Source organism: Schistocerca cancellata, chromosome 1 (assembly GCF_023864275.1).
Source record: "Schistocerca cancellata isolate TAMUIC-IGC-003103 chromosome 1, iqSchCanc2.1, whole genome shotgun sequence".
Taxonomy (NCBI): domain Eukaryota; kingdom Metazoa; phylum Arthropoda; class Insecta; order Orthoptera; family Acrididae; genus Schistocerca; species Schistocerca cancellata.
Window position 1 is genome coordinate 1,114,996,926 of NC_064626.1, and position 11,477 is coordinate 1,115,008,402.

Below are 11,477 nucleotides of genomic sequence, written 5' to 3' on the forward strand. Positions count from 1 at the left end.
TATGTTTATTTGGATAATTGTTTTATTACCAATTCCTCCATTGGCTTTAGAAATCCTGAAGTAGTGTTAACTGTACCTTGTCTGACCACAAGCCGTCTAAGGCTTTGCCAGACTCTGACTCTAACACTGGGTCCCTTCTCTTCCAAATTGGCACCCATTTCTCATTTTTTATAATGTCCACAGACAGTTTCTCCCCCTTATAGAGGCCATAAGTATACTCATTCCATTTATCAGCTCTCTCCTCTGTTTTTAACAGCTGAATTTTTTGAAGCCTTTGCCCTTACATTCTCCAGAAATTATTTTGATTTTACTATTTACTAAATTTTGAGACAATCATTTCTTTTGTATTTCTTCACAAATTTTCTGCAGACCATTTGTGATAGCTTCCTTGCACTTCCTATTGATTTAATTTTTAAGAGTTATATTGCTGTATTTCTTTATTTTTGTGACAATTTTTGTGTATTTTCTTTTTGTTGATTAACTGAAGGATTTTTCTGTTTATCCACAATATCTGCAGTTACTCTTCATGTACCTGTATTTGTCTGCTCAGCTTCTGTGACTTCCTAGGTCACTTTTTTATGTTTTTCTGGACTAATTTGAAGCAGGATATGGAAAAATTGCAGAATATTAAAACCAGTAAAAATTAATTTTTATCTTTAAATGAAGCAGGTTAAAAGCAAATATTAAATGTTTGTACCATTACTAAATGCAGGAGAGCCTTTATGTAGTGGAGTTATTGTCAGTTTGTTAAATGAGTATGTATTTGTAGTTGTTAAATGAGCTTTCATTTAAAAATGTTCATGTAAACAATGGTTGAGAAGTGTTTAATTTGTGTGATGATGTCAGTGACATACGTACTGTCAGTGGGAAAGGGACTGGATTGGTAAACGTAGTAATTTGCTGTTGTATATAGTTGGCAATGTATTACATCATCATGTAATTATGTTGTAGTCACTTGGTGGAAAATTAATTAATGACCAGAAAGTTACTGCATTTCTCTCACCATTAACTGTTACTGGTAGTCTGCATAAATCTTTTGGTACTTGTAGAGTGGGCTGCACTGTGTGTATCCACTTATCACACATCCACAGTTCATCTTGCAAGATGGGTGTGAATATGTCTGATGGAATGGGACTAATCATATTCAAGTCTACAACAGCAATCAGTTGTAATGCTTCACTTGACTTATGTTAAAATATCTGAAGTTCTATATCACATATGTGACCTGCTTCTGTTGCAGAGGGAGACAATTTAAAAGTCACTGGGCCGTGTCAGATGGTGGGAGAGCCGAGGCTGGGATGATGCATTTGGTACCCCTCGTGCTGTAAAAAGTATTACTGACAGTGATATTGGAGACAATGAAATCTACATTGTCAAATACATATTGACAGTATGTTGCACTAGGAACAGGCTCTTCAGTTTGGTGGACAGTTGACAGTTCCATCGGTTGAGCCATTTTACATAATAGCTCACTAAAAATAAGTAGTCACTTAATGCACTGAGTATAACTTCACTATATAAACATGTACTCAGTGAAGTCTACTCATAAGAGAACTGGGGCACAAAATACTAGGGAGGTATAGTCTATCTGTAAACTGAAAAGTGAGCAGTGCTTATGGTGAGGGAACTCTCCCTTACCAGAAGAACATTACAGCTGCCATAGAGGATGACTAAGAATCAATTTCCCCTCTAGCAGTGTAGAACAGTGTGCCGAGATTTAAGTAGATTCTATCCGTATGCATTTCTTGTGTTAGTGTTACTTGTTAATGTATTTTGTGGAAAATAAACATGTATTGCCACTGATTGCTAAGGCATGCTGTGGATGGTTGGTGTAACTGTGGGAAACATCCTGTTGTTGCTTTGTGTGACGCAGTGAGGTAGATCGAGTGGGGAATCGCCTGCTTGATCTCAAGTTTGCAGACCTATAAAGGAGGGAAGTGCATGAGCACAATCCAGTGACCTACTTTTTCCCTTGCACTTCTACCCCACGCATCCCCCCCGTTCCCAACCCAGTTACACCCCCGGAACTCAATGTATCCCTTAATACTGTTCTCCTGCACTCAGTCATGGTACACACATTTAATATTTGTTTTAACTCACGTCATTTTAAGATAAACATTAAGTTTATGTTCCTAACAACAAAAATAATCAATTTCTGAAAATACAAGTAACTGAATAGATAAAAAATCTACTCACAAAGCTGCATGTCTTTGATTCTAGCCACCCCCAGGCCTTAATTTCTTTGGTCTCATCATTTCTCCACAGTAACTGTGCCTTTCTTCACTCCTTTTTAGTTTTCTATATCTTTCATTTTCTGACCTGTCTATTTTTCTCAATCCCCCATCCACCTCCATAAGATACAATGCACTTAGCTTTCTGACTTGTGTGCGATGTTTTAGCAGTAAATCTCTGCCTTGCGAAGTTCCTATCTTCCACCTTTTTAAGCGGTCAGGTTTTCAATCTTGTTTGGTGCAGTCCCCAACAATCAGTCTTTCCTTCTCGTCCCTTCCAGTAAGTCCCCCTGACCCGGGGTTCTGGGCAAATTTACCGAAATCTACCTCTTTTTCGTAAACCTCACCAGTCGCTTTTCCTGTACCCCTCCTGCCAGAAGGACGAGCCATTGGCCCTGAAAGCTTACACACTGTGGCACTTTTTTATACATGTATTCTCCTGCTGCCACTTGGTGAGTAGTTTTAATAATTTGTGATTTTCCATCCCCTGCAATGTGGAAACTATTAGTCCTATAGACAAAACAAGTATGACCTTTTTTTGTAGTAAATGTAGTGTAGTTTGATTTTGACCCCTTAGGTCATGATTTTTCATATTTTGTTCATGACAGTCCCTGCTACCACTATGTAAAAATTTGCAACAGCACGAATTTTGTCATCCGGTCTAACTTGTTTGGTGTCGTTGACTGGGTTATTTTTAGAGATTGCCTTGGCTGCTCAACTGAACTTCCTGCTGCCTCAAGATAGTAGAAGATGGAAATTCCTATTCTAGTATGTCTCGCTAGACTGGAGGCTCTAAATGCTTTTCCTCATTAATGCATTTTCCACCAATACTTTCTTGTCTTTTTGCAGTTGATGCAACACTCAGTCCTAAAAGACAACATTTATCTGAATTTTTTTTTTTGCCTGTATCTGATTGTCATTTCAATTTGATGACCATTTCCCTATAGTTGACAGAAAGACAGTGGTGCTGAAGAAAATAAATGGGAATCAGAGGAAGAGGACTGTACCATCTGCAAATAATGAGGAGATGGAGGGGAGAAAAGGAAGAGGTAGAAATAAACAAAGATAAGTGAAGGGTATGCAAAAGACAGATGGACAAAATGAGACCTATGCACACAGGAAACATGAAGGAAACGAAAGTCAAGTCACATACTGGTTATTTTGTGTGGAAGAAACCAAGTGTTTACTGAAGAGCGTGTTTTGTTTTATGAAGAATGTCAATATTTGTGCTTTAGGAGGAAGGATCAAGTTTGTCTATGATGTTTACACATACATACACATACACTACTTTTTAAATTCTGAAAATTGGATTAAAAGTCTTAATATTAGTCTGCAACTAAACTAATCAAATCAATCAATAAATGGCAGTATTGTCCTTGATAGTTGCTAGCTTTTCTACACCAAATAATCACTACCTAAAGTAACAATATTAGAGAAGGAAAGTTGCTACTCACCATATAACGGAAATGTTGAGTCGCGATAGGCACAACAAAAAGATTCACGCAATTATGGCTTCGGCCATTAAGGCCTTTGTCAGCAATAAATACACATACACACGAGCGAGCGCAACTTGCACACACGTCTGCAGTATCAGATATCTGAAACCACACTGTGAGCAGCAGCACCAGTGCATGATGGGAGTGGCGACGGGGTGGGCTACCATGGATCCTTGCCCCTTCCATCCGCGTCAATACAGAAAAGTTTCCTTATCCCTAGTCAGATTCCAGTCCCACATACTGTTCCCGTGTTGTTGCTTGGCTCATGGAATCCCACCTAATGGCCTTACCATCAAATTACCCATCTCTGGTTGCCACCACTCCTTCCACAATGACCTCCACCTGTTCAGATTCCGCCAGTCCTTAGCCCTTACCAACATGGTCCTGCAAAACCATATCAACCACGCCCGAGCCTCCTTACAGTACCTTCTCTCCATCCGCAAAATTATCCTGCTATGTAATCCCAAATTCCTGGAACCCATAACATACATTGAAACTCTTGCCCTGAAGGAACTTGAGCAACATGTACAATGCCACCTCAAAACACTCTCCATCCTGCTCACTTCCTATTCCCGGCCTCGGAGTACCACAGTCCACCACCTCTACAACAATCCCCAAATCTCCTCTATGTCCCCTCATAACTGACAAACCGTCTCTCAGATCAACTGCACTTACCCCACCCTCGAAAACTCACTCCCACCACCACACAGAACCCAGAACCTAAACAGACCCACAACAAAGTCATGAACCTTTCCTCGAGAAGCCTTAGTCCCACAGAAATATCAGTCCTTTCCAAAGGCCTCACCTTTCAATCATGCAGGACTTGTTAAAGACCTTCTCTCCTTCTCCCAATCCCTACAGTGGAAACACTTTTTTGCCACCAACCCGACCAGCCAGACTCAACCAAAGACCAATATTGAACCTTGCCCAACTCAGTTCACTCCTCTATCCAACCGTATCCACCCCCACTGCCTCCAAACCACCCCCTGTTAAGTTACCAGAGTTTCTTAACCTCGAACCTTGCCTTGCCATCATTCTCCAAATCCGTCAACATGCAAACTAATCTTACATCCGCAGAAAGAAGCGCAGTGCACCATCTAAAAACTTATCCTGACCTTATAATCCTACCTGCAGACAAAGGCTCCACCACCATTGTTTTGAACTGCAAGGATTACCTAGTGTAAGGACTCCATCAGCTGTCAGATGCTTCCACCTACAAACCTTGCCACAGTGACCCCATTCCAGTAATCCAGCAGGATCTCCAGTCACTACTCAAATCCTTAGACCCATCCCAGAATCTCTCCCCAGAGCCCATCTCTCTCCTTACCCCTACCACTCCCCGCACCCCCAGCTTCTACATGCTTCTTAAAGTCCATAAACCCAACCACCCAGGTTGACCCATTGTGGCTGGTTACTGTGCCCCAATGGAGAGACACTCTGCTCTCGTAGACCAACACCTTCAACCTATTACCCGGAACCTATCCTCCTATATAAAAGAAACTTATCCTCCTATATAAAAGATGCCAACCATTTCCTCGACCGACTCTCCACAGTTCCTGTCCTTTTGCCATATGTTGCCCTGCTCGTCACTGTTGATGCCAGCTCCCTGTACACTAACATTCGAAATGCCCATGGCCTTACTGCTATTGAACACTACCTCTCCAGATGCCCTATAGATTCCAAACCAACAACCTCCTTCCTAGTTGCAATGACCGACTATATCCTCACCCACAATTACTTCTCCTTTGAAGGCATTACTTACAAACAAATCCAGGGTACGGCTATGGGCACCTGCATGACACCATCCTATGCCAACCTATTCATGGGCCATCGAGAGGAATCCTTCCTAAAAACCCAGAATCCTAAACCCCTCACCTGGTTCAGATTCATTGATGACATCTTTGCTACATGAATTAAAGGTGAGGACACCCTATCCACATTCCTCCAGAACCTCAACAACTTCTTCCCCATTTGCTTCACTTGGTCCTCTTCAACCCAACAAGCCACCTCAGAGATGGCTACATCAGTACCTCCGCCCATATTAGACCTACTAACCACCAGCAATACCTCCACTTCGACAGCTGCCACCCATTCCATACCAAGAAGTCCCTTCCATACAGCCTAGCCACCCATGGTCATCGCATCTGCAGTGACGAGCAGTCCATCTCACTGAAGCCTTCACTGACCATAATTATCCTCCCAACAAATTGTACAAAAGCAAATCCCCCGTGCTTTATCTTTCCAGTCTCCCACCACCTCCCAAATTCCCACAATCCGGCCACAGAGGAGCATTCCCCTCATAGCTCAGTACCATCCGGGACTGGAGCAACTGAATTACATTCTCCGCCAGGGTTTCGATTACTTCTCGTCGTGCCCTGAAATGAGAAATGTCCTGCCTGCTACCCTTCCTACAGTGGTATTCTGCCGTCCACCGAACCTTCACAATACACTCATCCATCCTTACACAACCCCTGCACCCAATCCCTTACCTCATGGCTCATACCCCTGTAATAGACCTAGATGCCAGACCTGTCCCATACATCCTCCTACTCCAGTCCGATCACTAACATCACTTATCCCATCAAAGGCAGGGCTACCTGTGAAACCAGTCATGTGATCTACAAGCTAATCTGCAACCACTGTGCTGCATTCTATGTAGACTTGACAACCAACAAGCTGTCAGTCTGCATGAATGGCCACCGACAAACTGTGGCCAAAAAACAAGTGGACCATCCCTCATCTCAATGACTGCTTCACAGCCTGTGCCATTGGATCCTTCCCACCGACACCAGATTTTCTGAACTACGCAGGTGGGAACTTTCCCTGCAATACATCCTATGTTCCCGTAACCCTCCCAGTCTCAACCTCTGTTAGTCACTGTCCTCACCCATCCAGCCCCCTCCCTGTTCCCATTCCAGCACTACACAGCCGTCATTTCACCACCACTACCAGTCTTTTAATTTCTTTTTATTTCTCTCCTTTCCGCTACTTCCGCCCCCCCCCCCCCCCTTCTCTCCTGCCCTCTGTCTAAACCCTCCTCCTTACCCCCACCCAGTCGCCACTCCCATTGTGCACTGGTGCTGCTGCACGCAGTGTGGTTTCAGTTATCTGTGACTGCAGACGCATGTCCAAGTTGCGTTTGCATGCGTGCGTGTGTGTGTGCGCGTGCACACACGCATGTGTGTATGTATGTCTATTGCTGACAAAGGCCTTAATGGCTGAAAGCTATAATTGTGTGAATCTTTTTGTTGTGCCTAGCGCGACTCAGACTATCTCCGCTACATGGTGAATAGCAACTTTGCTTCTCTCATATTGTTACATTCCATCTTGGATTTTCCGTTGTTTGATTCACTACCTAAAGTGTTTGAGGACACGAATTTTCTGTGAAACCCAGTCTCCTAGAAAATTCAATGTTCATGTTTTTGTGATCTTTCCTACAGCACATAACATGAGAAATAAAAATAATTTTATGCTACTCGCACACCAGTTGAAATTATATGCACGGACTCTATAGTATATGAAGCCAGAAATTTCAAAAATGAGGCTAGAGCAGATTTTGTGGGAGAAATGCTACTATTTGATAAAAGAATTTGTAGAGGATGAAATGATAATTTGAGCAAGGGGTAATTAAATATTAGATTTTGCTGTATGTATTATACATAACAGAATTATATTATTATGATTATTATTATTATTACTATTACTACTACTATGTTTTTTTAACATCAGCTGTTGTGTGTTTACGGTGAAATTTTCCCGCAGTTTTGATGTGTCTCCTATCATCATCATCATCATCATCAAGACTGATTATGCCTTTCAGCGTTCAGTCTGGAGCATAGCCCCCCTTATACAGTTCCTCCATGATCCCCTATTCAGTGCTAACATTGGTGCCTCTTCTGATGTTAAACCTATTACTTCGAAATCATTCGTAACCGAATCCAGGTACCTTCTCCTCGGTCTGCCCCGACTCCTCCTACCCTCTACTGCTGAATCCATGAGTCTCTTGGGTAACCTTGCTTCTCCCATGCGTGTAACATGACCCCACCATCTAAGCCTGTTCGCCCAAGTTTTTCTTTGATTTCCTCATTGTGGACACCCTCCTGCCATTGTTCCCATCTACTAGTACCTGCAATCATCCTAGCTACTTTCATATCCGTAACCTCAACCTTGTTGATAAGGGAACCTGAATCCACCCAGCTTTCGCTCCCATACAACAAAGTTGGTCGAAAGATTGAACGGTGCACAGATAACTTAGTCTTGGTACTGACTTCCTTCTTGCAGAAGAGAGTAGATCGTAGCTGAGCGCTCACTGCATTAGCTTTGCTACACCTCGCTTCCAGTTCTTTCACTATGTTGCCATCCTGTGAGAATATGCATCCTAAGTACTTGAAACTGTCCACCTGTTCTAACTTTGTTCCTCCTATTTGGCACTCAATCCGTTTATATTTCTTTCCCACTGACATTACTTTCGTTTTGGAGATGCTAATCTTCATACCATAGTCCTTACATTTCTGATCTAGCTCTGAAATATTACTTTGCAAACTTTCAATCGAATCTGCCATCACAACTAAGTCATCCGCATATGCAAGACTGCTTATTTTGTGTTCACATATCTTAATCTCACCCAGCCAGTCCATTGTTTTCAACATATGATCCATAAATAATATGAACAGTAGTGGAGACAGGTTGCAGCCTTGTCTTACCCCTGAAACTGCTCTGAACCATGAACTCAATTTACCGTCAACTCTAACTGCTGCCTGACTATCCATGTAAAGACCTTTAATTGCTTGCAAAAGTTTGCCTCCTATTCCATAATCTTGTAGAACAGACAATAACTTCCTCCTAGGAACCCGGTCATATGCCTTTCCTAGATCTATAAAGCATAGATACAATTCCCTGTTCCACTCATAACACTTCTCCATTATTTGCCATAAGCTAAAGATCTGGTCCTGACAACCTCTAAGAGGCCTAAACCCACACCGATTTTCATCCAATTGGTCCTCAACTAATACTCGCACTTTCCTTTCAACAATACCTTAGAAGATTTTACCCACAATGCTGATTAGAGAGATACTTCTGTAGTTGTTACAATCTTTTCTGTTTCCATGTTTAAAGATTGGTGTGATTACTGCTTTTGTCCAGTCTGATGGAACCTGTCCCGACTCCCAGGCCATTTCAATTATCCTGTGTAGCCATTTAAGACCCGACATTCCACTGTATTTGATGAGTTCCGACTTAATTTCATCCACCCCAGCCGCTTTATTGCACTGCAATCTATTGACCATTTTTTCCACTTCCTCAAATGTGATCCTATTTCCATTATCATTCCTATCCCATTCTACCTCGAAATCTGAAACATTACTGATCGTATTTTCACCTACATTGAGCAACTCTTCAAAATATTCCCTCCATCTGCCCAAGGCATCCACAGGATTCACCAGCAGTTTTCCTGACCTGTCCAAAATACTTGTCATTTCCTTCTTACCTCCCTTTCGAAGACTGCTAATTACACTGCAGAATGGTTTTCCAGCAGCTTGACCCATAGTCTCCAACCTGTTTCCAAAGTCTTCCCACGATTTCTTCTTGGATGCTGTAATTATCTGTTTGGCTTTGTTTCTTTCTTCAACGTAACTTTCTCTGTCTACCTGGGTTCTGGTATGTAGCCATTTTTTATATGCCTTCTTTTTCCTTTTACAGGCTGCCTTGACTGTATCATTCCACCAAGCTGCTTGCTTCATCCTACTTTTACACACTACTGTTCCAAGACATTCTTTAGCCACTTCTAGTACTGTGTCCCTGTACCTTGTCCATTCCTTTTCCAATGACTGTAATTGACTACATTCAACTAACTGGTACCTTTCTGAGATCGCTGTTATGTACTTGTGCCTGATTTCCTTATCCTGAAGTTTCTCCACTCTTATCCTCCTACATATGGACCTGATCTCCTGCACTTTCGGCCTCACAATCCCAATTTCACTGCAGATTAAATAATGATCAGTGTCATCAAAGAATCCCCTGAATACACGTGTGTCCCTCACAGCCTTCCTGAATTCCTGATCTGTTGTTATATAGTCAATGACAGATCTAGTTCCCCTGCCTTCCCAAGTATACTGGTGAATGTTCTTATGTTTAAAAAAGGAGTTTGTGATTACTAAGCCCATACTGGCACAGAAATCCAAGAGTTGTTTCCTGTTCCTGTTGGCCTCCATATCCTCTCCAAATTTACCCATAACCTTTCCATACCCTTCTGTTCGATTTCCAATCCTGGCGTTAAAATCACCCATGAGCAGAACACTGTCCTTGTCCTTTACTCTAACAACTACATCACTGAGTGCCTCATAAAAACTATCCATCTTATCTTGATCTGTCCCTTCACAATGCGAATATACTGACACAATCCTAATTTTCTTGCTAGACACTGTCAAATCTATCCACATCAGTCGTTCGTTTACATACCTTATTGCAACTACGCTGGGTTCCATTTCTTTCCTGATGTAAAGACCTACACCCCATTGTGCTATTCCTGCTTTGACTCCTGACAGGTAGACCTTGTATTCTCCCACTTCCTCTTCTTTCTCACCCCTTACCCGAATGTCACTAACAGCTAAAACGTCCAGCCCCATCTTACTTGCAGCCTCTGCCAGCTCTACCTTCTTCCCAGAGTAGCCCCCATTAATATTAATAGCTACCCATCTCATTACCGTTTGTTTGCCAAGTCGTATCTTAGGAGTCCCTGGTTTGTCAGTTAGAGGTGGGACACCATCACCTCCAAAGGTCCGAGGCATTTTGCTCTGATTGTTGCCAGCATCATATTTAAAGTACCAGGGAAGCGGGTTGCTAGCCTTACTTGCCCCAAGTCCCATTGGGTTTTACCCCTAACGGCTGAGGGACTAACCGGTGGATTTGGTAGTCTTTGCCGTATGAGCACAAAGGTGACCACGACTCAGAATATGTCCGAGATGCCCAGCCTTATTCCAAAGTAACTGGTATCCCGACTGTCGGGACCACTTACTTGGCCACTCATACGTTGCCCGTGGTTCATGAACTAGGACATGACTACAGGAACCCACACCATGAACCAAATGATTTAGATTATTATTATTATTATTATTATTATTATGAGACAAATAAACGGTAATTCAGTACCAGGTCTTGACTGTTATCACATATGTAGTTAAGAAAGCCATCTGCAGTGTCCACATTGAACATTTGTTTGTTCAAGCACTATTCAGCATGCTTTTGTAGATGAAAGCCTTTGTACTTTTGATAAGGGAGACAAAATAGCTTAACCATTCTGCACTTGCAGTATTTTGTATGCTGTTCAGCAAAGCCCTGAAACTTGACAAAGCACTTGTGCACATTTCTAAATTTATCAGTTGGATTTATATCTCTATAGTCCATGATTTAAGATGGGGTTTACCATCATACAAATGGCTCTAATGAAGCATTAACATATGTTCTTGTTTTCTCAATATAGGTCTTACATTTATCACTTTTGTCATAGGTCACTTTCCGTCTACTCCAGCTTAAGTTTATGCATGACCACTGTTACTCTCTGATTGCTTGTTATTTCTGGTTAATAACTAGTTCTGGTCTAGCTTTGGGAAACTGGACATTACTTACAAACCCTCTTTTTGGCAACCTCCAAATTCATATTGTTTTTTTCGCTTGCAATAACACATATCAGCATGAAAGTTGATGTCACATTTTATTTGGTTTTAGCTGTAATACTTGAAAGTTATGAGCAGAG

At 42.0% G+C, this 11,477-nt stretch overlaps 1 protein-coding gene across 1 annotated transcript; it reads right to left on the minus strand.

Moving 5' to 3' along the window:
- Nucleotides 1–3,009: 3,009 nt before the first annotated feature.
- On the minus strand, nt 3,010–10,590 carry LOC126132274 (uncharacterized). Its single transcript, XM_049915179.1, has 2 exons — nt 9,891–10,590; nt 3,010–3,098 (listed from the first exon to the last, which is right to left on the minus strand). Exons 1-2 carry the CDS (start codon nt 10,588–10,590, stop codon nt 3,010–3,012), a joined length of 789 nt encoding a protein of 262 aa, XP_049771136.1.
- Between the last annotated feature and the right edge of the window lie 887 nt (nt 10,591–11,477).

Coding starts and splice junctions, on each gene's coding strand:
- LOC126132274 (XM_049915179.1), bottom strand. CDS start 10,590: ATGGGACTTGGGGCAAGTAAGGCTAGCAACCCGCTTCCCTGGTACTTT. Junction 3,099..9,890: donor ACTCTTGGATTTCTGTGCCA/GTATGGGCTTAG, acceptor GTTGTCTTTTAG/GACTGAGTGTTGCATCAACT.